Source organism: Gorilla gorilla, chromosome 15, assembly GCF_029281585.2.
Source record: "Gorilla gorilla gorilla isolate KB3781 chromosome 15, NHGRI_mGorGor1-v2.1_pri, whole genome shotgun sequence".
Classification (NCBI taxonomy): Eukaryota; Metazoa; Chordata; class Mammalia; order Primates; family Hominidae; genus Gorilla; species Gorilla gorilla.
The window spans coordinates 86,539,983-86,567,307 of record NC_073239.2 but is presented as its reverse complement, the minus strand read 5'-3'; the positions used below and the strand labels follow the sequence as shown (position 1 = coordinate 86,567,307).

Genomic DNA, 27,325 nt, shown 5'->3' with positions numbered 1-27,325 from the left:
CCATCAGGAGAAAACATGATCTCTTTCTTCCTCCATCAGAATAATTTTCTGGAGGCTGATCTGAGCACTTCAATCAGGAAATACAAAAAACAGGTCTCAGTGAAGCCTGTCACTCAGCACAGGTAGCGTGGCTCCCAGAAAACACCACAGGCAAGAGTCAGACATACTGAGCACAAATCCCAGCCAGCCTCACCACTTAAAATCATCAGTTTCTGAACAAGTTATTGAACCTGTCTCTGGTTCAGTTCCTCCTTTATAAAATGGTTGCACAACTGCCTAGCTGGGGTGTTCTGAGAGCTTTATATGGAACGATAACAGAGCCTGACACATAAGTGATGGCTCTATACACATTAGTTTCCCATTTCTTTTCTCCTCTCAACTCAGTGTACATTCCCTCTGACTCGAGGGTCCTTCCAAGATGAGGTGAGCCAGGGCCACCTGCCAACATCTCTCTGCTACAGGCTAAAGCCAAGTCATCTCCCAGAGAACCTAGTTCTCAAAACTTTCCATTTTCAATGAAAACTAACTGCCTGGCTTTCTGTCATGTAGAAATGCAGATGGCTATTTTCCCTGCTATTCTAAAATTGTTTTAGGTGATTGTGTGATGTTTAACACGGCCTAACACGTCATGGCAACATTTTAAGGGGAAAAAAATCAGAAACAAGTAAAATACTGAGTTTGTTTAGTAAATAAGCTCAGGAAAGAAAGAGAATGCAAACAAAAACTTTTTATGAGTCAGCAAGCCAGTTGGATTAAGATCAAACTATGCAAACATGAGCTTTCTGGAAAGCAATGGGGATTCCTGAAGTAAATTAATCCCTCCTTACTGGTCAAATTTGATAACTGCTCCAAAAATCTCTTATCCCCAACTCAAACAGTACTTTGCACCTTAAGTTTTGTGTTTCAGTGACAGCAAAGAATATCAACTGCATAAAAAGTCTACTGCACCTTGTAACTCAACAGTAGGTCACATACCAATTCTGTTGTTGTTATTTGGGAATTACATCACACACTTCATTTTATATGCCAAGTGCCTGCCTTCCAATCATTTTTATTAGTCTACACAACACCAACTTAACATTCTTAAGGATTATTGTTTCTGTTTTGCAAAAGACACAAAGAGGTCATGTGATTTGCCTCAGGTCATACAGCAAGTTTCTTAAGACTACAGGTAAAATGAAAGACTTGGAGACCTGAGAAAGGCTGCTACAGAGAAGAGATCTTAATTCCGCCTAGTCCAAGAAAGGCAAATTGGGTAGCATGTGCATAGATTTTATTTTTAATTCTGGTCTATCCACTGCATGGTGTGACTAGGTGTGAAGAATAAGATACGCTTCCTTTTGCCACTCTTAAAAAGGAAACTTATCAATAATTCTCCCCATTTAAAGGAATGACCAAAGGAAAGCTGGACCCAATGCCTCTCTAACACCTTTTCTGCTATAACTGCAAATCTCGAGCTGTAGATGAGAGAAACCAGTATGGAAACTGAACTTTAAACATGATGTAATTTTACTCCAGAACTCTCAAGTACCTCTTCATACATGATTCTTCCTACCTTAGATTGTGATCAAAACTGTGATATTTGATGATGAGATGATACAGATTATGATGACTGTGGTATCTACGACCAGAGACGATGTAGACAAATTGTCTCCAGAGGATGCCCAGTTACCTATGTCTAGTGGTATTCTCAGAGTCATGAATGTGCCTATACACACGCATATAGCCAGGGTCTACTATAGCCCACTGGATAGCAAGGCTGTATATTTTACAAGCACCCATTTAAAAATGTCTCTGAAGTGGGTGTTCAGGAGCAGCTATAAGAATAGGTAAGAAATGCAAGAAGGAGGCCAGGCGCAGTGGTTCACACCTATAATCCCAGCACTTTGGAAGGCAGAGGGGAGAGGATCACTTCAGCCCAGGAGTTCGAGATCAGCCTGGGCAACATAAAAACATTTTTTTTAATTAACTGGGCATGGTGGTGCATGCCTATGGTCCCAGCTACTCAGGAGGCTGAGATGGGAGGACTGCTTCAGCCTGGGAGGTCAAGGCTGCAGTGAGCTATGATTGTACCACTGCACTCCAGCCTGGCAACAGAGTAAGACCTCATCTCTAAAACAAATAAAAAGAAAAAAGAAACACAAGAAGAGGAAAAGAGGCTTTTCCTGAATTAAACTGCCTTTCCTCGGCTTCAGAGTATCTGAGATCCTGGTGTCTGGACAAGCCTGCTTGGTATGCTGCTTATGGCAGGCACGGCCATACAGGTGTGCTTTGGGTTTCAGGCCTAGAAAGGGCACCTACTCCCCTAGAAGCTACTCCAAAGAAAGGGAAAAACATTGGTAGCAACTTAGTACACAGGATCTAAGCAAAGGTGAACCCCTTTCCCCTGCCAGTACACATGTTTTATGGGGAGTAGAAAAGACTTGGAGGTTGGGGTGGCAGGGAAGGAGCATTCTTTCAGGTGGGGGAGGGGAAAGAAAACAACAGAGCCAACTTTCCCATCCTGGTCTGAGCCCACACTATAAACAGACACATTTTTCCACAGTGGAAAATAATCCCTTTATCCAGCCAGTATGGAACCTGATAATGGATTTCGGACCTTGAGTGGGAAGCTGGGAAGGTGTGGGTAGTTGGAAAATGAGGTGGGGAATGGGAGGGATGAAGCCAACAAAAGGGAGTTTAGGGGTAAGTAGGATAGCTTAATGACACTAGAGAGGCTTAAGGCAGACATTATGCCACTAACACCACACACCAGGGCAGTTTCCTTAGAGGAGCCTTGGAAGAGGCAGGTCACAGTGGTATGCCAGGCACCAGGCTAGGTCCTGGCCCTACCATTAGCTGTGAGATTCTGGGCAGCAAGTGCACAGTTCTCTGAAGCCCAAGCTGGTTTTGACTAGTCCTTCCTTCCTTCCTGCTCTGACAGTCATTCCATTCACGTGCATACTTATTGAGCACCATTTGTTCTGGGCTGGGGAAGAACCTCTTTTACAAAGACCCAAATATTTTAAAGCCTCAACATTTTAGGCTTTTCAGGCCACATGGTCTTTGTCATAACGACTCAACTCTGCCACTGCAGCACAAAAGCAGCCATAGACAATATATACATGAATGAGCACTGCTGTGTTCCAATAAAACTTTATAGACATTGAAATTTAAGTTTCATATATATTTTTACATGTCATGAAATATCTTTCTGATTTTTCCAACCATTTAAAAATATAAACAGTTAATTGGAAGGTTCTACAAAAGCAGATGGCAGGTAGGATTTGGCCTGTGGGCCAGTTTGCCAACTTCTGCTCTAAAGACACAGTGGTGAATAAGAGAGTCACCACACTCTGTGGTTCTGCAACTAGCACTTCTAGAGGCCTCCTCTGGTTTTGGGGTGACCCTATCAAAGGAGGCTCTGCTTCATTTTGTTGCACATTGGTACAGCCTGGTCTTCTCTTCCTTTGAAACCTCATATAACCATGATGGCCACATTGTGGGGTCCCAATCATCATGGCCCCCTGGGCTGTGCCAGGGGCTCCTCATGACTAGGGGGAAAAGGCTTGGGTTAAGTGTCAGAATGGGGTGGAAGGAAAGGCACATCTATATGTTGGTAGTGGAGAAGGCTACAATGAACAAAAAAATCTGTAATTGTTTCTTCCAACAATTCAGAAAAGAAAAGAAAAAAAAAGATTAGCTGAGACTGTGCCATTATCTGTTTATGTTGGATAAGTGGGTGGTGGGAGCTGATAGAGAATGAAAGAAGTAGCACTAAACTATGGAGGCTCTACAGCCACAATGTACCACTCCCCTACTGTCCCCACCAAAGTCCCCTTCCAGGATCTAGTTCTGAGATCCCTCTCCAGGAAGCACTGGCCAAGGAAACTGCCATGTATGTGTTTCTAATAAAGTCCAGTAGGAACACCAGTATTGGTGAGTTCAATGATGATTCTGGAGTGTAGACACAGAGGTAGGTTGTGGCACACCACCCAGAGGCCTACTGTACACACCCAAACATGTCCTTTAAGGACATTTTGTCTAGAGGATCACACAAAGACTGCCTAGAAGGGTCTCTGGAGCACTGTTGAAGGCAACAAGGGCTGTACAAACTCAAAAAGGTTCAACGGGCCGAGCACGTGGCTGACGTCTGTAATCCCAACATTTTGGGAGGCCAAGGTGGATGGATCACCTGAGGTCAGGAATTCAAGACCAGCCTGGCCAACATGGTGAAACCCCGTCTCAACTAAATAATAAAAAAATTAGCTAGGTGTGGTGGCATGAGCCTGTAGTCCCAGCTACTCGGGAGGCTGAGGCAGGAGAATCGCTGGAACCCGGGAGGCAGAGGTTGCAGTGAGCCATGATCGTGCCACTGCACTCCAGCCTGGACAACAGGGTGAGACTCTCTGAAAACAAACAAACAAACAAACAAACAAAAAGGCTCAATGGGGCATGTCTAGCCCCTGCTAGGGCCCGTCCAGCTCACCATCTTCAACCACAAAGTCCTTAGAATCATCAAAGCATTTACTGAGGGGCAAAGAAGTGACTTTAAATGTTATTCCAGGTAAACCCATTCATCTGACAGAGGGAAAAACTGAGCCCTAGAATGGTTAAGTCGCTTGCCCAAGATCACAACATTTGTAGTGTCAGTGACCGGGTCTTATTTTCACTAAATTACAATACTTCAACTATCCACTCATTCTGAGAAAAAGCGCAGAAAGACGAACAAACAAAAGACAGCTAACAATCATTATATACTTATTTTATTACCTCAATCTTCACAACCACCCAATGAGGTAGGTACTATTATTATCCCATTCTGCAGCTGAGGAAACAGAGGCTTGCAGCAGTAAAATAACTTGTTCAGAGTCACAGGGCAAGCAAGTAGTGAGAATGGGCACTGAACACAGGCAGTCTGATTCCAAAGTCTGTCCCCTTAACCTGCATATTGTGCTCTGAACCTTACACCTCTGTCCTCCTGATGATGATTATGGCTGGGGGAGAGGGGTGACAAGGTTACCACCAGCAGGCTCCCAAACGCCCCTCCTCCAGGTGACTCATTAGACCCCAGAAGGACTGGCTCCCTGCTATATTTACCACAACACAAAAGCCCTCCACCCTCTGCTCTCCCTGAAACCGCCTGCCAGGAGGAGAGTCCCCTGTCCTAGTCTTCGAGAGAAACAATGGTATTAAATATTTTCCCACCCACACACAGAAGGCAGGTCAGGACTTACCGGAAGCAAGTCCGTCTCCAAGCAGGGTGCAAAGGATCACCAGCGGAAGGAACACTCCATGTCCCACGGAGGCCACGGCAAACACTGAGGTGCTCTTTGGTGCTATCCTGCCATGGCACATCTTTTATCCGTCCAAGTTTTTTTAAAAAGAAAAAATTTAAAATCCAGAAGAATCCTAAAGTCGGCTGGGAGCTGATTCACCTGTAACAAACAAACAAGGACATAAAGTGAAAACTTCAGCCATAAGTTAGTTAAAAGCAGCCACTTTGGTAAGGAAGCCATAATCACACACAAAGTTGAGAGAATTCTAGCAACTATTCGAATCCCTGCTGCCAGGAGAGGCAAGCACAGAAGTAGCTTTTCAACTCCTCCCTGGGGAAACAAGGCCAGCAGCGTGCAGAAGCCAGGAGGTGAGCTCTGTCTCACCTGGATGGCAGTCAGGCACAGCAGGGCTTTCAGAAACTGCCCAGCTCTGCCCCACCGCCTGCCTGGAGGCTCCAGCAGAGAGACAGCTATTGACACAGAGCTGCTACACCCAAGTCAGGCTTTGCCTTTGCCACTTGGACTCAGAACAAGTTCAACTAACCAAAAGGAAAAAAAGAGAGAGAGAACACGTGTCGTAAAGAGAGAATACACCGCCTAGAGAAGGAATGCAGCAGTGGGAGCTGAGGGCCCCAGCATGCTTGCTAAACTGTCAGGCTGGAGGACCTGACTCAACAGCCATGAATCTCATTAATTAAGGCTCACCTAACACACCTGTGACCACATTCTGTTGGCTGTCCCTGAAAAAGATGAGGCGGGGGGAGGCATGGAGAATGGGCTGCAATTGCTAACTAGCCCTACCACCCACCCACTCTAGTTCAGACAAAGACTTCAGAAAAATAGGAACCAGTACAGAGAGAGAGAGAGAGTGAGAAAGAGTGTGTGTATCAGAGGTCAAGACTTTAAAGATTCTTTTCTATAAGCCTTTAGGGAGGTAACTGGGTTGATGATACATTACAATACATTATGGTGTGGGCCTATTATATTTCAGTTAACTTATTTAATTTCATTTGCCAGTTATTTTAGTTTACAACAGGTATTCCATACAATATTACACTTCTTTTTTTTAAGTTACACACACACACCCCCTTCTCTATTAATAAGGCTTTATATGCATAGATTAGGGAGTCTGCCATCTATAACCCTAATAAAGGATGCCCCTGGGACTCTGCCAGGGATACTACCCAGATCTGATTTTGTTTTTTTTTTTTTTTGAGACACAGTCTTGCTCTGTTGCCCAGGCTAGAGTGCAATGGCACAATCTTGGCTCACTGCAACCTCCACCTCCCGGGTTGAAGTGATTCTCCTGCCTCAGCCTCCCAAGCAGCTGGAATTACAGGTGCCCACCACCACACCCAGCTAATTTTTGTATTTTTAGTAGAGATGGGGTTTCACCATGTTGGCCAGGCTGGTCTCAAACTCCTGACCTCAAGTGATCCGCCATCTCAGCCTCCCAAAGTGCTGGGATTACAGGCGTGAACCACTGCACCTGGTACCAAATCTGATTTTAATCTGTGTCTGAAGCATGACTCAGGTCTACTCTCCCCTCCTAAAGAGGGTAACTGAAAACAGCAATGTAAGTTGTCTCTGTCCAAAACAAGACTCTCTGTGAGAATTGTCAAAGGTTCATGAACAGAGCTGGCCACTGGTCCTCACCCATTTCCCTCTAATAATTGTGACTATAGCAGTCTTCTGTCCCCAGGTTTCACCCAGACTCCAGTTTGAGCCTTTAAAACTGTAGAACAGGGATGGTTCATGCAGAGGTCTAGGATGGAGTCTGTGAGTGACCACCAAACAGTACACAAAACTGTGTGTCGAATGTGTGCCTATTTATGTGGCTAAGAACAGTAAAGTCAGAATGCCTGGATTCAAATCTGTTTCCTTATTATGACCTTGTGGTCAAGTCATATAACCTCTCTTAGCCTTAGTCTCCTCATCTGTAAAATGGGGATAGTAACCATACTAACTTCGTAGAGTTGATGTAAGGATTAGGATAGACAAAGTGCCTGCCAAAGTGCTTGGTGCTTTGTAAGTCCTCAGTAAACACTGGCTGCTGCTGCTGTTGTAATCATTAATAAGACCTGCACAGCAGGGGCCTTAGAGTTCCTCAAGTTCCACCATCTCATTTGACAGATGCCAAATTAAGGTCCAAAGTGGTTAAGGGATATACTCAGAGGCCCTAGCTGGTCAGTGACAGAACTGGCAATGGGCCCTTTGGTATTGCTGTTTTAGGTGCAGTCACACCAGGTAACCCTACTGGGCAGTTGTCATCCCCTCAAGGCAATAACCAGTGGATCATCAAGAATGACACCTGCATGTGCCACATCACAGCACGTGTATAAAAAATATTTAAGCAGTGAATAAATGAGGCCACATAAGGTAGTGCTTAGGTGTTTTGTGCATAAGTGGTGGTAGTCAGGAAAGACTGCCTAGAGGAGGTGATGCTGAGTCCTAAAGGATGTGAGAGGGAGGGAGGGAGGGAGGGAAGAATGGAGGAATAGGGAGGGAGGGAAGAATGGAGGAAGACAGAGGGAGGGAAGAATGGAGGAAGACAGAGGGAGGGAAGAATGGAGGAAGACAGAGGGAGGGAAGAATGGAGGAAGAAGAAGAGGAAGAGGAAGGGAAAGGAAAGGAGGAAGGAAGGAAAAGAGAAAAAAAAGGAAGCACCAAATACAAGTGGACCAGAGTACTATGGGAGCACATTACTCCTGGCAGAGGCTGGAGGCAGGGGCTAAGCAGAGGGATTTAAACTTTACCCTTACAAGGATTCTAAACAGGGAAAGTATAAGACTAAACTCATTTAGGAAGATCATACTGGCAGGGATTTTAGAGGATTTTGGTGGGGTGTGAGGGGACAGGCAAGGGAAGAGCAGTGGGGCCGGCCAAATGGTAAAGAATCTTAAATTTAGTTTTTTGGCGTTTTTTGGTTTGTTTTTTAAAAGACAGGGTCTCACTCCGTCATCCAGGCTGGAATGCAGTGGTGTGAGCACAGCTCACCTGAACCCCTGGGCTCAAGCAACCCTTCTGCTTCAGCATCCCAAGTAGCTGGGACTATAGGAGCACGCCACCACACCTAACTTTTTTTTTTTTCTTTTAAAGAGAGAGGGTGTCTCACTATGTTGCCCAGGCTGCTCTCAAACTTCTGGCCTCAAGTGATACTCCTAACTCAGCCTCCCAAAGGGCTGAAATTAGAGGGATGAGCCACTCTGCCTGGCTAGCATTTTATAATCAATATAGAATCCTTCAGAGAGCAACTTGTTAATAACTATTCCAAAAAAAAAGAACATATACTCTGACTTATCAGTTCTAGAATGTGCCCTAAGAAATCACATGTGCAATGACATATATGAAAGATATTCAAGTATTGTTTGTAAAGGCAAAAGACTGAAGTAACCTAAAAGTTCATGAAAGGGGAGTACTTAAATAAGTTATAGTACACCCAATATAATGGAATACCGTACAGTGGTTTAAAAAGAACAGGGCAATTCAACCTGTGCTAATATGGAATGACTTCTAAAATTAGTATGTGAAAAAAATAACCTAGGTATATGCATGCATTTTTGAAAGACAGACACACACACACCCCCCTATAAGCACGGAAAAACTCACCTGGAATAAAGCATAAGAAATTGGTAACTGCCGGGCAAGTGGCTCATGCCTATAATCCCAGCACTTTGGGAGGCCGAGGCGGGTGGATCACAAGGTGAGGAGTGCAAGGCCAGCCTGGCCAAAACGGTGAAACCCCGTCTCTACTAGATGTACAAAAATTAGCCAGGTGTGGTGGCGGGCACCTGTAATCCCAGCTACTCAGGAGGCTGAGGCAGGAGAATCGCTTGAACCCAAGGAGGCGGAGGTTGTGGTGAGCCAATATTGTGCCACTGCACTCCAGCCTGGGTGACAGAGTGAGACTCTGTTTCACAAAAAAAAAAAAAAAAAAAAGAAAGAAATTGGTAACTAATGATCGCCTTCAGGGAGGGGAACTGAGTGGTTAACGGGGAAGGAGAAAAAAATTTTTAACTGCATATATTCCCTTTTACTATATTGAGTGTTGTACTTTGTACATGTATTATCTATTCAAACAAAATGTTAAGTTAATGTAGCAAGGCCTTCCTATAGACCACCTGTCTCCTCTCTCAACAAACTGCCATTAAAACAAATCCCAAAAACCTAATTGCTCCCTCTCCCAGGAATAGAGTCATTTTAGGGGCTCAGCACAAGGGTCATCTAGAGGAATTCTTTCCTGACACTTCACACCACACCCACCTCCAACGTAGAAATGACCCCTTCTTACCCTGCTATGACTGTACCTTTAACAGGTTATTGTATCTATTTGTTTATCTGTCTCACCACACCAGGCTGAGACTTCCTTGAAGGCAGGGACAGTGAATTACTCAACTCGGAATCTTCAATAGCCAGCACAAGGCCTGGCATCTGACAGGCAGGTAGCAAAGGTTTGCCAAAATCATGAATACTGTGGGGAGGAGCCGGTATGGAAATGGAGCAGACAAGATGTACATGTATGAGTTCCTGATCGGTTTTAGGTTTTTTGTTTGTTTTTGGTTTTGCTTTGCAGGAACAGCTGGCTCCTCCCTTACTGCTTAAGCAGCTACCTGAGTCGAGGAACCAATTCCACCCTGAAGCCTAAGACGGGACAGGTGCAGAATAGAGGGGGTGATGGAAATGAGGGCTTTGCAAAGAAAAGATAAATAGAAGGTAGTCAGTGGGGTGTTTATATGTAAGGCTAGGCCAAGGGTTACTGCTTCAGAAATAAAACAGAGGAAAGCTAACCCCTAAATCTCCAAAGTATTACCCAGAATGGGAGAACCCAGCTACTGTGGAGAAAGGGCCACAGTATAAATCTAATCACTTTAAGAAATAATCTGCCTTGAATATAGAATTTAAAAAAACAAGACTTGTCCTTGAATTGTGGCTTTAGTACACCAAGCAAAAAAAAAAAAAAAAAAAAAAAAAAAAAAAGTTTCACTAGGTATTCATTATCCCTAGAGAAATACTGAGGCTAAAACTTTGTTTAAACAAAAAGAATCCATTTCACTTCAGTATTCCTTTGGCATGTTAGTGACTACTTCTCCTAATTAAAAAAAATTATCACTGAAGAGGAACCTAGAACTAAGCATCAAGTTCAAAACTAGCACTCGGCCATCCTCACAAGGAATATCACATCTGAACTTAGAGGTGAGACAGAGGAGAGGGCCTCAATGACTCAGTCCCACCTCCGCCACCAGCCAGGGAGCTGGTCATGAAGGCTCTCTGCCTTCTGTTTCCACATCTGAAAAAGGCTCTAAGGCCACAGAATTCTTCACTGCTTCTACCCTTCTCTTGCTGTAATCCATCTCTTACCCCAGTAGCCGGCTTTCCTCTTCAAAACACAGGTAAGGAGAGTCACCGTTCTGATTTTATTTCTTGGGAACTAGTGCTGCTGCCCCAACACCTGGTGGTAGCAGGAGGCCTCAGCTCGACTGTCAGCCCCAAAAGGGCAGCCTCTCCCACCTCTGTAAACCTAGAACATCAACAGCTGGGTGACTGCCCTACTGAATGTGATGTCGTGGACACTCACTTCCTGTCCGTAAGTTCCTCCAATGAGGAAGAAAACTGCCCTCAAGCCACAGCTCTGACCTTGAGGAAGTCACTTACTTCATCTCTGCCCATTTCCTCATTTGTAAAATGGGGCTGTTACTTGCTTTGACTATCTCCGTAGACTCTGTTGAGGCTCAAAAGGAACAAAATATGAGGAAATGCTTTGTAAACTAGAAACACCTGGGGCTTATGTTTATTGTCTTAGCCAGAAGCCAAGACAGCAGAGGGCTGAGAAATGATGACACGCATGGTGGGCTTCTGGTAAGGGCCTGCAACACAAGCCCAAAGTTCACATGGTTTACTTGCTTGTTGTTGCCACAGATGCTTCCAAGTTAACCCAAGAGTCTGCTAATAAGTTTAAAGGTGCCCTGGAGTCACCTTCAAAAATGGCTCTGGCCTTGGGAGGCAACAGCAGCAGCAGCTGGGGCCAGCCAGGAAACAGCCAGGGCCCCCTGTTCCCTAGGCAGCCAGGGCCCAGATCTCCTCAGTCCACGTGCCTGGGGCCCACCCCTGCTGAGAATGCCATAGTCCTGCTGAAGGTGCAAGGTCATCTCACGCTATCAAACACTTCTCCTGAAGGCAAGAGGGGTCTGATTCAGTCAAGCACGGCTCCCAGGTGCTGCGTGGGTAAAGTCAGACTCCGTTTACATGTAATTTTTATTTTTATTTATTTATTTATTTATTTTTTTCGAGACAGAGTCTCACTCTGTTGCCCAGGCTGGAGTGCAGTGGGAGTGGCACAATCTTGGGTCACGGCAGCCTTTGCCTCCTGGGTTCAAGTGATTCTCGTGCCTCAGCCTCCTGAGTAGCTGGGACTACAGGCGCATGCCACCATGACTGGCTAATTTTTGTATTTTTAGTAGAGACAGGGTTTTGCCATGTCAATCAAGCTGGTCTCTAACTCCTGACCTCAAGTGATCTGCCTGTCTCGACCTCTACATGTAATTTTTAGAACAAATTTTTTCCTAAACCATGGCTCCTCTGTCCATTAGTTAAGAGAGGGAACTGGGATGATAAAACCAACATAAATCCTTTTCTTACCTCAGACTAATCTAGACAGAGGATAATGGTAGTAGTGGTGAGAGTCCAGAACAACAGAGTTTATTCCTTTAATTAACTATGTTCACCAACCTTGATCCTGCCACATGATGAGAAAGGACAAAGAACAGTTCCAGAAACATGAACAGAATTTAACCAGCTAATTACATTTCAGGTTGTAATGATAAGAAGTCCTAACACTTTGAAGTCCAAAGTTCCCCAGAGGGGTGTGATAAGTAAGAGAAATGACTAATACAGCCAAAGCTGCCCAGGCCCTTCCTTAACCTCTCTTTCTTCCCTGCAACATCTCCCCTCTGTACTCCTACTCACCCTGAAATGGCCAGGCTACAGCATCAAAAGATATCTAAACACTTATTGGACCTTAATGCCTCCTACCCCCCAAAATTCAGTTATTTATAGATGCCTTCTATCTTCTCCCATTGTGGATCAATGGATTCTTCCAGTCCTACTAACTTCTATATCTTCCCCTTTCCTTTTTGCCACTAACACTTGAGTGCTTCGACAGCCACACATTTTACCGGACTCTGACATCCTTTCAGGCCAGAATATTAACTTATCCATTTCCTTTAATCTCCAGCTCCTACTTGAAAAGGCAAACATCAAACTCCTGTTAAAATCACATGGCCTCCAAATCACAAACATTACCCTCAGCTTTCCTCTTAAGCCACCTAAGCCATTATACAGTGTCAGAGGTTTTTTTGAATTGCTTTGATATTCCCTGCGCCCTTGTCTTCCACCCCCAGAATTGCTCACATCATCTGGGCATCACGCTTTCCCCAACTTCAGACAACAGGAAAGCCAGCAGACACACTACCACCCCACCTAAGTCTTCTCTTTAACAAGTCTCTAACACCTCTCTTCTAGCACCTAACAGCAGGATGACTGCAGCAGGGACCTGATCACAGGACAGGAGGGACAGCCTAGGTCCTAGCCACTGAAAAGCGGTTTGGCCTCAGGCAAGTCAGTGAGTCTTCCTGTCTCAGGGGTGAACTTGGATGATCCCCAAAGGACCTTTCAGCTGTAAGAAAACTGGAATGTCTTCTAGGGAATAGGAGGGACCCAAAAGTATTTCCTCTAAAAAGTAAGTCAACACAGGCTCTGACTGGAAGGAAGCAATATTAACTCTATCCTCATTGTTCTGACTGAGCAGCACATTCCCCTACATCTTCCCAAGACGGATCCCTACCATCCATATCCCTCTGCATTGCAGCAAACCCAGGACAGTCCACTTTCCCTTTAGGGTTTAATCAATCCATCAGCACATTTGTATGGACTATCCGTACACAGTGTTCCTAAAATGCTTTCCAAAAATAACACGTCTTAACAACAACAACAACAAAACCCAGCCTCTGCACACTGCAGAGATACAGGGGCCCAGGGAGAAAGGGAGAAAAGATGCAAGAGAGAAAGGCAAGAGAGAACAAATAAGACCAGACAGAAAAAAAGGGGGGAGGAGGCAAAGTGCCTGTGAGCAGGAACAAAGCCTGTCATAAGTTCCTGACCTGAAGGTAGGAAACCCCTTCTCCAATCCCAGCTTCAACATGACTGAGGGGCCAACCTTGGACAAGCACTTTGCTTCCATGCCTGTTTTCTCATCAGTAAAACAAAACAGTTGAACTATGTATCTCTCAGGGAGGCCAGTATCATGGAAAAATTATGGCAGATACTATCGATTGGGTGGTCTAGGGCAATTGGGTGGTCTAGGTACAGTCGCCGTCTGTAAACTGGATAAATGATACCCACCTCATTGGGTTGCTGTGCAGTGAAATTAAGACAAATGTGAGACACGTAGGACGATGTATGAAACAGTGGGTGCTCAAATTCATGCTGGCTAAGCCCCTTCCTGTTCTAACAGGCTGTGACTGACCCCCACTAGACTACCAAAGGGCACTGTTTCAGCTGGTTTGGAAACTGCCTGAGACTAGGGTCAAAACACAATGTTAGTTTAGACAAGAGAACAGCCAACAGGTTAAACAAGTGAGCCTCCCACATTCTTTCCCATCAAATTCTAAAAATTTTTTAAAGCACTTAGCACTACCTCCCCTCCAAATTAAACAGCTATTGTTTGTGACTATCCTAAAATAATATTAGTTTCTGGGAGACTAAGGGAATATACACATACACACACTCATTACCTCATTAAATAGGTGGAATTAGCCCCATTTTACAGATAAATGGAATTCAAGAGGCCTGGAAGTCTTTCCTCCTCCTGCTTCCCTAATAGGGCTCCCTGCTCTTTTGTTTTCCAAATAAAAGGTCAAGCTTAGTTCCCATCTTAGTTTGGGGAGAATTTCTCAGTTCAGCCCAAAGGCATGGAAGGCTCTTCCAAACCCTCAGCATCCCTGCCTGGACCAGGAATAGGACAGTCAACCATATCCCTCCCCAAAGGCCACTCACAGTTATTTAACTTTTGTATGCTGCATTTCCGCAGGTAATAAACTCCTGCAGAGACCACCAATTCTCTGCTCCCAAGTGCTCAACAATACTTCTCAAGTGAATGAGAAAAAAAGATAAACTCACAAGATATAATTTGTATAGAAAAATACAAAATGGCAAAATAACAGCATGTATAAAACAAGAGGGAAAAGATTATATAAATCCTGAAATTTTGGCCAGGTAGCAAAACAGATGCTTGGCAGAGGCGACTGTAATTGGTTCCTAGACCCTAGAGATATATCTCATGTGTCATCACATCTCTCTGCTTGGTTCCCATCAGAGCTGAGTGGAACAGGCTTCAATACCCAGTTGGCAAATAAAGTCCGGGAAGCCGATTTGCTAAAGCTGACTTCTTAGGGCTCTGTGTCTCCAATGACTATACTGCAATTCAGCTAATATTTACTGGCTGTCTTCTATGCAAGGCTTGGGTGATCACAGAGATGAATTGGGGCACAGTTCTTACTCTCAAGGAATTCACAACTTACGTGAGAGGAATTATGTTTATCTATATAACACTGTCAAATTGTTACTAGGGCCCCAAAGAAGGTTTTTTAAAAAGTGCTATGAGAACACAGAGGACACAGGAACAAAGACTTCTGATGGGAGTAGGGAGAAGTGAAAGAGAAAGCTTTGAGTTGGACCTTGAACCCATGCACAAATTTAGAGCTCCCAGGACAGTGTTTTGCATGCACAGTGCTACTTACAAAGAAAGATAAAGAAATGGAAGAACAACTCACCAAAAGGATGGCAGAGAGAGGAGGGAAAAAAAACTTAATTTTGTCTGCCTACAGTCACTGAATGCTGCTGTCTGGTAACAAAAAATGTCTGTCTGTCTATATACCTTCGCTCAAAGAATGTTTAGGAGCTAAATTTTAGTATTCCGAGTACTTACAGCTATGCAAGAAACACCTCCTCCAGGTCAAAAATAGCAAACCCTAGAGAGCTGGCTGATGCAGTTATGTTTACTTTTTACCATCTCTGTGGATCGTTTTCCGAAGGCCTGGGAGTGGGATGGTATAAACAGGTCTGTGTCACTTCCTGGTTCTCAGGCCTTCTGCTACATTCCCAGTCAGTCTGGGAAAGCTGCCTATTTAAAAATAAACTTTAAAAACTCACCAAAAACCCCAACTCTAAACCATCCTTCCCTCTATTTCATTCAATTTCACTGAAATTAAAAGGATAGTGAGAAATAAGACAAAAATGACCAGAGAAAGTGAGTTCTCAGGTCAAAACAAAAAATAGGTGCTCAACTGAGCTCAAGGTCAAGAGACTTGGATTCTACTTGTGTTTCTCCTTTAACTGGAAAACTTGACCTTGAACAAGGAGGCTTCTTCATCTCTCTGCGTGATAGCTACTTCAGCATTCTCTTTACCTCAATGTAGTTATCCAAGCTTTCCGGACCTCTATTTCCTTTCTATAAAATGGTACTAATAATGCCTATCTCACAGGGATATTTTAAGTATTATATGGGGAAATATATATAAAGTACATAGCATAGTGCCTGTGACTAAGTCATCAAAAATAGTAGTTACTATTATATTCATCACCATCTATCATTATTATTGTCATCATCATCTGAAAATGCAGGGCTGGACCAGACGATCTCTACTTGAAGAGCTTCTCTGGTTCCAAATCCTGATATCCTGATTCTTTATTTTTTTTTCCTGAGATGCTCTCTCGCCCAGGCTGGGGTGCAGTGGCGCAATCTCGGCTCACGGCAACCTCTGCCTCTCGGGTTCAAGTGATTCTCACGCCTCAGCCACCCGATTAGCTAGAAGTACAGGTGTGCGCCACCAAGCCCAACTAATTTTTGTATTTTCAGTAGAGACAGGGTTTCACCATGTTGGCCAGGCTGGTCTCAAACTTCTGGCCTCATGTGATCTGCCTGCCTTGGCCTCCCGAAGTGCTGGGATTACAGGCGTGAGCCACTGTACCCAGCCCAAATCCTGATTCTTTAAGTCACTTTCTCCTTTTTTCCTTTTCTTTTTTTTTTCCCAGGGGGTTGAACAGCAAGAAAAGGGAGATAAACTTGGCAAAACGGTTAAATACACATCCTCAGCCTTTATGTTAGAAATACTAGCATACAATTAGGAAATCCATTAGTGAGTAAAATGGGGCATATTACTTCCCCCAGCAGAAAAGCTTTGCCTATTTCTTGCATTAAATCCGTAGCATTGTGGCAAGTTCACCAACACACTATCTGTACTCCCATGAACACCATGGACAACCCCACCCCCACTCCACCAGCCAGCACAATTTGACTTCACCCACCTCACCTCTAACTGTATAAACAAACTTCTCAGCAGTTCCTTAGAGAGCCCTAAAAGATAGCAAAGTGGTCAATCCACCCCTTTCTAATAATGACTAATCCTTCCAACAAGTATTTATCTTTCAAAAGAGTCTTCCTGATATAATTTCAGTGTGGCCAAAAATCAAATGACCTTCCCAAAAGTTAGTGTAATCGGGAGCATTCAGCTTCACCAAGGCCAAGGTACTTAATTGTAACTAAATTTGGATGAAATAAACAAACATTTTCATCCATCCATCCATTCATTCATTCAGTGCCTGTGATGTGCCAAATGCTATAGAATATATCAAAAACTAATAGGATGAGGTGAGTGAGAACAATAAAGGATGATGCCCGGGGCTGGGCATGGTGGCTCATGCCTGTAATCCGAGCACTTTGGGAAGCCAAGGCGGGCAGATCACGAGGTCAGGAGTTCGAGACCATCCTGGCTAACATGGTGAAACCCCGTCTCTACTAAAAATACAAAAAATTAGCCGGGCATGGTGGCGGGTGCCTGTAGTCCCAGCTACTAGGGAAGCTGAGGCAGGAGAATGGTGTGAACCTGAGAAGCAGAGCTTGCAGTGAGCTAAGATTGCACCGCTGCACTCCAGCCTGGGCGACAGAGCGAGACCCTGTCTCAAAAAAAAAAAAAAAAAAAAAAAAAAGATGGGAAAAAAAAGCCTAAGTTTTTGGCCTAAGTAACTGCATAAATGGTAGAAGCTACCACAGGAGAAAAAGAATACAGGTGAATAAGCAGGTTTTGTCAGGGAACATAATGAATTTTGTTCAGATTATTCTTTAATATGTTGAGCTGGGGTACCTGAGGGATAACTGGTAGAAAGGTCTAGCAGGCAAATTAGAAATGAATGTGAAACCCTATGGAGCACTCTGAGCTTGGGATGTAGCCCTGGAGTGATGTAGCCCTGGAGTGATCAACCTGTAAGTGACAGTTGAAACCATGCAAAATAGATGAGCTCACCTAGGAAAGAGGACAGGTTGAGAAGAAAGTTAAGGACAGAATCCTAGGGAGAATGCTAACTTATAATGGGCATACTGAGGAAGGAAAGCCTATGAGAGATACTCCAAAAGGTACATGGAAACCAGGGGCATGTGCAACACAGATGTCAAGAGAGGGACAGAGAGACTCAAGGAAAACATGAGAAGTGGCAGATACAGCAAAGGCCCAGAAAGACGAAGACTGAAAAAGGCCCACTGGATCTGGCCACTAGGAAATCACTGGTGACCTAATCAAGAACAGTTTTATCGGAGTGGTGAAGGCAGATTATATCAAATTTAACATGAATTAAAAGTGGGAGGCCAGGCGCAGTGGCTCACGCTTGTAATCCCAGCACTTTGGGAGGCCAAGGCGGGCGGATCACCTGAGGTCAGGAGCTCCAGACTAACCTGGCCAACACGGTGAAACCCCATCTCTACTAAAAATACAAAAATTATCCAGGCGTGGTGGTGCACAACTGTAGTCCCAGCTACTTGGAAGGCTGAGGCAGGAGAATCGCTTGAAGCAGGGAGGCGGAGGTTACAGTGAGCTGAGATCGCGCCATTGCACTCCAGCCTGGGTGACAGAGCGAGATGCTGTCTCAAAAAAAAAAAAAAAAAAAAAAGTGAGGAAGTGGACATAATAAGGGCAAAACTATTTGGGGAAGGAGGTGAAAAAGAAGGGAGAAGAAAGACTGGATGATAACTAGAGGGGGTTTGTGTCTTATAAGGTATACCTTCTCAATTAACCCAATGATTTGAGTTAAGGCTTCCTAAATGGTCCAGATAGCTCAGAGACACCCTCCACCTCTTCCATGGAAAGTCTCTCTGAACTAACACTTCCACACTCTGTGTTTAGCAAAAGCTAGGTAGAAGTTGGGGATACAGCTTAAAGTTTCCTGCTTCCTTAGTGTTCAACAACAACAAAGTCTCCCTACCCCATCATCCCCTCCCCTGAAATTGTTACCTCTTCTATAGGATTCATGAATGGAAAAAAAAAATAGCCTAGTGGCAGGGCCAAAGAGGTGACCTTCCCTAATACATCTGAGGCCTTAAGGTTCTCCATACATATGGTCCCAGTTTCTGCCATTTCCCTCCTTTCTAGTCAGAAACTAACCTGAGTATTTTCCCCTGAGTTTCAGGTTTAGGATTCCAGGGACATGTCTTCACCTCCATCTAATGAAGCTTAACAGCCCCAATGAGGTGCACACTCAAGCCAAACAAGATCCTGTCTTCTGGCTCCAAATATTCTCCATCTTGTGTAACTTCCAGGAAGCCTCCTAATTTATAACCAAACCATGATTCCTCCTGTCCTCTTCATCATAAATTACCCAAACTTCCTGTAAGCTGTCAAGGTGGGACTGTGAGGTACAAGCAAAAACGAGAAGTAGGAACTTGCCCACTGTTCCTTCCCTTTGATTAGCCCCATGCCCTTGCCGCCACCTATACCCTTACCTCACCTTCTAATTGTACAAAGTCCCTCTGCCAAGGTCTATATGTTCTAGTTCTAGCCCCAGTCATACTTCCAGTTCCCTGCATGTGGGGCCCTAAATCAGGAATCAATCAGTTTGCTTAAACTAATTAACATAAAGGAGAGTCCTTCGAACGTCCAAATAGAGATTCCAAAAGTAATCCAAATTAGGCAAAGTTCAGACAAAGGCACCAAATGAATAACTTTATAAAATCCAGGCAAATCAGATGAGGACACGTCCTGAGAAATAATTAATTTTTTTTTTTTTTTGAGACGGAGTCTCACTCTGTCGCAAGGCTGGAGTGCAGTGGCATAATCTTGGCTCACTGCAACTTCCTGCTTCAAGCGATTCTCCTGCCTCAGCCTCCCGAGTAGCTGGGACTACAGGCATGCGCCCCTAAGCCCAGCTAATTTTTCTATTTCTAGAAGAGACAGGGTTTCACCATGTTGGCCAGGATGGTCTCGATCTCTTGACCTCGTGATCCGCCAGCCTCAGCCTACCAAAGTGCTGGGATTACAGGTGTGAGCCACCGTGCCCAGCCATAATTAATTAATTAATTCAGGCAACATTCTGGAATATGTTAAAAGGGATTATGATAAACAGAGAAGATGAAGAAGAAACATCATAAATTAATGAGAGAATTTGATATTTCCCTCCAGACAGGGCTTATGAACTCATTCCTAACATGCTTCTTTCTTAAGGAACTCAGTGACTATTCAACACATACATTGGGCACCTACATGTACGAGATTCCTTGAGAGGTAAAGGAAGCATACGCCCTTAAGAGTTTACAGTCTACTGTATATTGTGTATATATATAAGACACAAACACAAATAATTACAACATGAGGTACAAAGTGAAAAGTCATGGGAGATATACTGCCAACGTGTCAAAGATAAAACAGGAAGATAAGCTGGAGTCCAGAAGAGGGAAGTGACAGAGAAAATTACAGGGTCAATCAATGTAGTCTAGTGAATAGTACATAGTCTCTGGAGTCACACAAAAGGGAATTCAAATCCTGACTCTACCTCTAGCTTCTCACAGGGCCTAGGTATGCTGCTTTACTGTTGTGAGCCTCTGTTTGTCACATATAAAACTGAGGTAACAGACCTATACTTCATGGAATTACAGAGTCAATGAGTCACACATTTTTGAAATTGAATATAGTATCTGGCACAGAATAAGGCCAGGTAAAATGGAGGTGCTCACCCACACACAGAGACTTAATGCTCTCTTCCCTCCCCGCACAGGGCTGTCTGGGCCTGACTCATGAATAGGCAGACAGCCAAGCACCTGCTGTTTGCTCACCAATTCTGACTAGTTAGTTCAGTTGTTTGCCCAAGTTTAATGGGACCATGATCAGGAGGTACAGGAAGAAGACTCAAAGTGTATTTGTGTCACATGCATGTCAGGATGCACAGAATCTTCTGCTAGAAGGTGCAGCATTAGAATATGGGTAAAGTTACAGATTATACCACGTTCAGCAAGATACTGGCTATACTATTCTTTTGGACATAGCAGGTGCCAGATAAATATTTGGCAAACTGACATGATGTGAATCTGGCTGAATTACCGTAAGATTTGTCTAAATGATCCATGTTTCAATAAGTGAACACAGAAGGAAAAGACATCCAAGGTTAATACCTGATTTGAGGGACACCTGAGGAATATCTACCTCTAGTCATGGTGGAATAATGGGGACTCAACTTATTCTCCTTCCCTAAACAACTGAAAAACCAGATAAAATAACGGTTTTCAGACATTGGACAACAGGCAACACAGGGCAGTAATCCTTGAGAAATGGGGGAAAAAACGCAGTGAGCCCTACTACCGCCCCACTTAACTCCCTTGAGAGTTTCCAGACCACAGGGTAGGGCAGAGAAACCTGAAAGAGTTCAGCAATCTCACTCAGTTGAAAAAACAGAGTTGGAAATTTGGAGAGGTCCAGGTGGCTAGAATTTGCAGGGCAAATTAATTGAAAAGGAGAGAGCTGCAAAGAGCAAAACCACCAAACATCTGCAGATGGACCCCTTTGAGTTTTGGGCTGAGTACTGATCTGTGTATGCCTCTGAGGAAACTAGCAAGGGTGGGAAAATAATGATCAGAAAGAAGTGGGTGGCACAACCCCTAGAACTCACTCAGAGTCAGAAATAGTTCATGCTCTGATATGGTTTGGCTGTGTCCCCAACCAAATCTCACCTTGAATTGTATCGCCCAGAATTCCCTCGTGTTGTGGGAGGGACCTGGCGGGGGGGGGGGGGGAGGGGGTGGCGGGTAATTGAATCACGGGTGCTGGTCTTTCCCATGCTATTCTCATGATAGTGAATAAGTCTCACAAGATCTGATGGGTTTATCAGGGGTTTCCACTTTTGCTTCTTCCTCATTTTCTCTTGCCGCCACCATGTAAGAAGTGCCTTTCACTTCCTGCCATGATTCTGAGGCCTCCCCAGCCATGTGGAACTGTAAGTCCAATCAAACCTCTTTTTCTTCCCAGTCTTGAGTATGTCTTCATCAGCAGTGTGAAAACAGACTAATACATGCTCCCACCAGCCAAGGCAGAAAAGTCTTCTAATACACAGGGCACTGGATGGAATCTTCAGAAGGGTTTTGCCTCCAAGTGGGACCAGCTTAGTTATGTTAGCTATTCCGGACTCACCCTAACAAAGCTTAAAAGTAAGCCATGAAAGGATCAAACCAATTCCAAGTAACTGAACTGCTCCTGAGAACAAAGCCCAAAAGTATTTTAAAAAATACAAAAAGTTCCAGCACCCAGCAAGGTAGAACTATGATTGGCTTTCAATAAAAAATTAACAGGCATGCAAAATAAAGCCCAGGAAGATATGAGCCAAAACTAGGAGAATAATCAAACAACAGAAACAGATCAAGAAATGACAGATGACAGAACTAGTAGACAAGGATGTTAAATCTCTATTATAAATATACTCCATGTGTTCAAGAAGAACAAGGCACGAGCATGATGAAGAGAGAAAAGTCATAAAGAAGATTTGAAGTGGCTAGGCACAGTGGCTTGTGCCTGTAAGCCCAGCACTTCGGGAGGCCAAGGCAGGAGGATCTCTTGATTCCAGGAGTTCGAGACCAGCCTGGGCAACATAGGGAGACCCCTCCTCTCCTCTCTACAAAAAAAAAAAAATTTTTTTTTTAAATTATCTGGGTGTAGTGGCATGCACCTGTAATCTCAGCTACTCAGGAGACTGAGGTGGGAGGACTGCTTGAGCCCAGGAGGTTGAGGCTGCAACGAGCTATGATCGCAGCACTGCACTCCAGTCTGGGTGGCAGAGCGAGACCCTGTCTCAAAAAAAATAAAGATTCAAATATTCAAATTGAACTTCTAGAGGGAAAAATACCAATACCTGAAATAAAAAGTACACAGGATAGGATTAACAGCAGATTAGACAATGCAGAAGAAAAAAATAGTAAATTTGCAAAAGAAATTATCCAAAATTATACACTGAGAAAAAAGACTGAAAAAAGAACTGAACATCAGTGAACTGTAGAATATATCAAGCAGCCTAATAGAACAGGAGTAATGGTTGGGGAGAGGTAGCAAGGCACAGAAAAAATATTGAGAAAAGAATGCCCCAAATTTTCCAAATTATATGAAAATTATACACAAACAGATACAAGAAGCTCATCAAACCCCAAGAAGAAGAAGAAACACAAAAAGAAAACACAAGGTACATCATAATCGAAATGTTAAAAAAACAGTGATAAAGAAAATCCTAAAAGTAGCCATGGGGCAGGGAATTAGACACATGGCAGACAGAGGAGCAAAGAATTACAGCAGATTCAGTGTCAGGAATAATGCAAGCCAGGAGGCAATGGAGGCTCCATTCCATCACTAATGCTTTTTGTACACTGGAATAATATTTAGGAAGGCCTAGTGTTGAGTACAAGGGTGAGAACTCTGTGGCCTTAAAAGCATTTGCAAGTACGGTATCCTCTGAAACTGAAAAAGGATAAAAACCCTTTCTTAGGCTCACATCTAAAAAGGGCATTTACCCATGTTTTATATCTATGTCCTCAGAACGTTACAGACTGTAATTCCAGTCTTACAGCAATAATCACTTAACACACTGGAAAAGAGACAGGAAAAGCTATCAGAGAATTCATCCCATATCAGAATAAAATCAAGTTAGAAATAAAAAATAAGGAGTTAGTCTACCAATGTCAGGCTTGAGCTGGTCTCTCTCCCTTCAAGTGTAGATATTTGTTGGTTAATGTGTCTCACTGCCCTCTACAAATTCAGATAAAATTTATTTTTCACACCAGGCGCAGTGGCTCATGCCTGTAATCCCAGTGCTTTGGGAGGCTGAGGCAGAAGGATCACTCAAGGTGAGGAGTTTGAAACCACCTGGGCAACAGAGTGAGACCCTGTCTCTACAAAAAATAAAAAGAAAATCAGCCAGGTGTGGTGGTGTGCACCTGTAGTCCTGGCTACTCGGGAGACGGAGACAGGAGAAATCACTTGAGCCAAGGAGTTCGAGGTTACAGTAAGCTATGATTGTGCTACTGCACTCCAACCTGGGCAACAGAGTAAGATCTTGTCTCCAAATATATATATTATATATTATATGTGTGTGTGTATATATATATAAATTTTTTTCAGAATGGAAGAATTCTCTTAACGAGTAAGTGAATGATAGTTACTCAGTTCTTAGCTATGCAATCCAGCCCAGGACAGCAAAATCTCTTCCTCATTAAGCACCCTGGGCTTTGACCCCATTCTTCAGAGTCCAGCCTGGGTCTCTACACATCCTGGAGGAGGCATTAAGGTGGGAGCTTTCCCGGGAGTCTATAGTTAATAGTTTCGTGGTTCCTCCCTCCCCCACTAAACTATAAACTAAACTGTAAATAAACTCCCAGGAAGGCTGGTACCCATGCTACCTTTATAATCTGAGACTAATGCACACTCCCCCCCGCAAAAAAAAAAAAAAAAAAAAAAAAAAAAAAACCCAGTGTAGGTGCCCCAGAGGGACTCTCTTCCCCAAAATACTAGTTGCCTGAACCAGTGGTTTTCTAACTGGGACCAATTTTGTGCCACCTCCCCCATTTGGCAATGTCTAGAGGCATATTTGGTTGTCACACCTTGGGGGTAAGGTGCTACTGGTATCTAATGGATAGAGCAAGGCATGTCAACTAAACATCCCACAACACACAGGACAACCCCATACAACAAAGAATCACTTGATCCAACATCAGTGATGCTGCAGATGAAAGCCCTGGCCTAAGTGAACAAAGGATGGGCTGCCAAGATGTCAGTTGATCCACCTTAGTTGTACATGTGGTGCAAAACTCCCCCAAACCACTGGAAAGCCTTTTTGTCCAACCAGCATGTCCCCAGACCAACTCTGTGATTCTCTCATCTCTAACTCAGGTTTACACTCCCTCAGAGAGGGGCTTGGGAATTAAGATATCTGGTTTTTCACCCCAGCTCTGCCCCTGGCTGTGATTCTGGACATGTAACAAAACTTTTCTGGGCCCATTTCCCCCTCAGTAAAATAAACTGGAAAAGAGTAAAAGTTCTTTCAGCTCTAAACTTCTATTTTAAATGCTACGTTTGGCCTTATTTCTTTTTCTTTTTTTTTTTTTTTTTTTTTTTGAGACAGAGTCTCGCTGTGTTGCCCAGGCTGGATCTCGGCTCACTGCAAGCTCCGCCTCCCGGGTTCACGCCATTCTCCTGCCTCAGCCTCCCGAGTAGCTGGGACTACAGGCGCCCGCCACAACGCCCGGCTAATTTTTTGTATTTTTAGTAGAGACGGGGTTTCACTGTGTTAGCCAGGATCGAGACCTCAATCTCCTGACCTCGTGATCCACCCGCCTCGGCCTCCCAAAGTGCTGAGATTACAGGCATGAGCCACTGCACCCGGCCTGGCCTTATCTACTTCTAATGATCCAAAGAGAAACGGGCAAGGACCCAATCTGGTTGTGAGTAAGCACACACACCCTCTGAAGGGCTGTGGTTCTTATACCTTGGAAACCAAACTGGACCAAAGGAGCTCAGAGAAGCCAGGAGCTTAGATAAGAGGGGCCCGCCTAAAAGGCTCTGTAGACACTGGCTGAGAGGTCAGCCCAGGACCTTGGGTTTAAATTATGCAAGTCCTGACTAGCCCCTGTCTTGCCTTCCCTAGGTCAATCTTTTAAATCAACTATTAGAAGGTGGAATAGGAAGGACACAGCCTTACTATTCAAAGTATGGTCCATTAACAGCAGCACTGGCAGCACCTGGGAGCTTGTTAGAAATGAAGAATTTCAGCCTTCATCCCAGATCTACTGAATCAGAATCTGCATTTTAGTAAGGTTCTCCCAGGTGATTCACATGCATGTTAAAGTTTGGGAAGTCCTGGTTAGGGTATGCTGCCCTTCCAGTCCCTGCTTTGTCACCTCTTCATTTGGTAAAGGTGGCTTTTAAGACTGTCCACAACCCTCATCCTTCAATCCCATCTCCTCACACAGTTTACACACACACACACACACACACACACACACACACACACACACACACACACACACTCCCCACCCCACCCCAGTTCAGAACCTTCAAACCCACACCAAGAGTGATGGGGGTAGGTTACTTCCTTTTTGCGTCTTTCTTAGGTCCTTACAAGGCCAGAAAGAGGCAAGGTTTGAAGCACAAGCTAAACTACAGTCCTTCCAAGTGAGTGATTCAGCCCATCCCTGCCATTCAAAGGCTCCCCAGGAGGAGGGACAGAAAACGGGGTGGTAAACAGAAAGGTATAAACTCTGATGGAAATTTGCATCTGAACAGAGAATAACAAGGGTCCAAAGTTTCATTTCTAACATTTTTTGTTTTTGTTTCTGTTTTTTGCTGCTGCTGTCTTATGTAACATAAAGATTCTTGGAGGCATAGGCAAAAGGGCAAAGCACACACACAGAGTTAACAAAAACACAGCAAGAGTTCTCCTAGCAGAGTGGTGGGGGGCAGCAGCTGGAACAAAACCAAGACCTGGATGAAGCATAGCATAACTGAGCACTGGAAAAGAAGATAGGACGTGGGGAGAAGGGGGGCTGGACTCTGTCATGCAGTCAGTGCACTGAAGTGACTATGCTGCTGCTCACCCCACACTCCCTCCCCTGCACAGGTCACTCACCCCTCTCACCCCACCCGCTGTCACAAGCAGCAGATGGCCCAGCCCTGGGCAGCTGGTCAGAGGACAGCAATCTGCACGTGCTTGCCTGCCCCTCCTCCAGGGCTGGAGATGAGGAGGACCAGGGCAAAGTCAATGCCCATCCCTGGTGGAAGCCATTCTTGCAAGAGTGCCCTGGGGGCGGGGATGGCAACATCACCCAATGCTTTGCCACAATGAGATACACTTCAAAAACAACTCAGCATTATCCAAGGCTCTCCAGCACCCACACACAGCTCAGAAAGAGAGAGCCTTAGGCAGGGTAAGGGTGGAGAGGGTCAGAGAACAGTTCCCAGAGCGCACTGGGGTATGCTGACCCTGGTTAGGGGGGGACATTCATTCCTTCAACATTTGCTGTGTATATACCACATCCCAGGCACTGCACCAGCAATGAGGGATACACTGGTGATAGCAGAGTCTCTGCCCTCAAGAAGCTCAGGTAAGGTCAGGAAGAACAAGGAAACAGACGGTAATATGGTGCGGTAAGTACTGAGCACAGGGTGTAATGGCAGCACCAAGGAGAGGCACCCACACAAGTATGGGGCAAGCGGCAGTCTAAGCTGATACCTGGCTTTAGAAGGTATTAGCCAGACAGAGCAGAAAGAGGTGGGTACAGGGAGTGGTGGGGCATTCCAAGGAGAAGAAACACATCAAAAAGCTGGGAGGCAAAAGAGACCTGGGAACTGCAATCTGCGCTGTCCCAGCCTTTGCTAACTTTGGTCACCTAGACCAGGGGCAGACTCCTGGGTTTGTCATGGAATCCTAACACATTACTGCCTTAAGGAACTTTGGGATCATCTTATAAAGTCCAATCTACCCATTTTAGGAGAGGAAAACTGAGGCCTATCAAATGATCATGACTTCTTGAGAGAATGGCTGAACCAGAACCCCATTCTCCTAACTCTCACCAAACAAAGTTTCCTCATATATCTCCCAATCAGAATCTGACCACTGACTGAGCCCTTCTGGACACAGAGCCAGGCCCAGAACTGTTCTCCACTAGGTTAGGTCTGTTCTGAGAACCCAAGGAATAGCTCTCGTCCAGGCCTCTGCCAGAC

At 44.5% G+C, this 27,325-nt stretch overlaps 1 protein-coding gene across 2 annotated transcripts in view; it reads right to left on the bottom strand.

Moving 5' to 3' along the window:
- SUSD6 (sushi domain containing 6) overlaps positions 1-27,325 on the bottom strand; it is a 103,845-nt gene that overhangs the window by 51,296 nt on the left and 25,224 nt on the right. For both annotated transcript variants that reach the window (XM_031001838.3, XM_055362198.2), the window contains exon 2: positions 5,217-5,417. In XM_031001838.3, coding sequence (XP_030857698.1) covers positions 5,217-5,337 — 121 coding nt within the window. In that variant the 5' untranslated portion in view covers positions 5,338-5,417. The remainder of the gene's footprint in view (positions 1-5,216; positions 5,418-27,325) is intronic.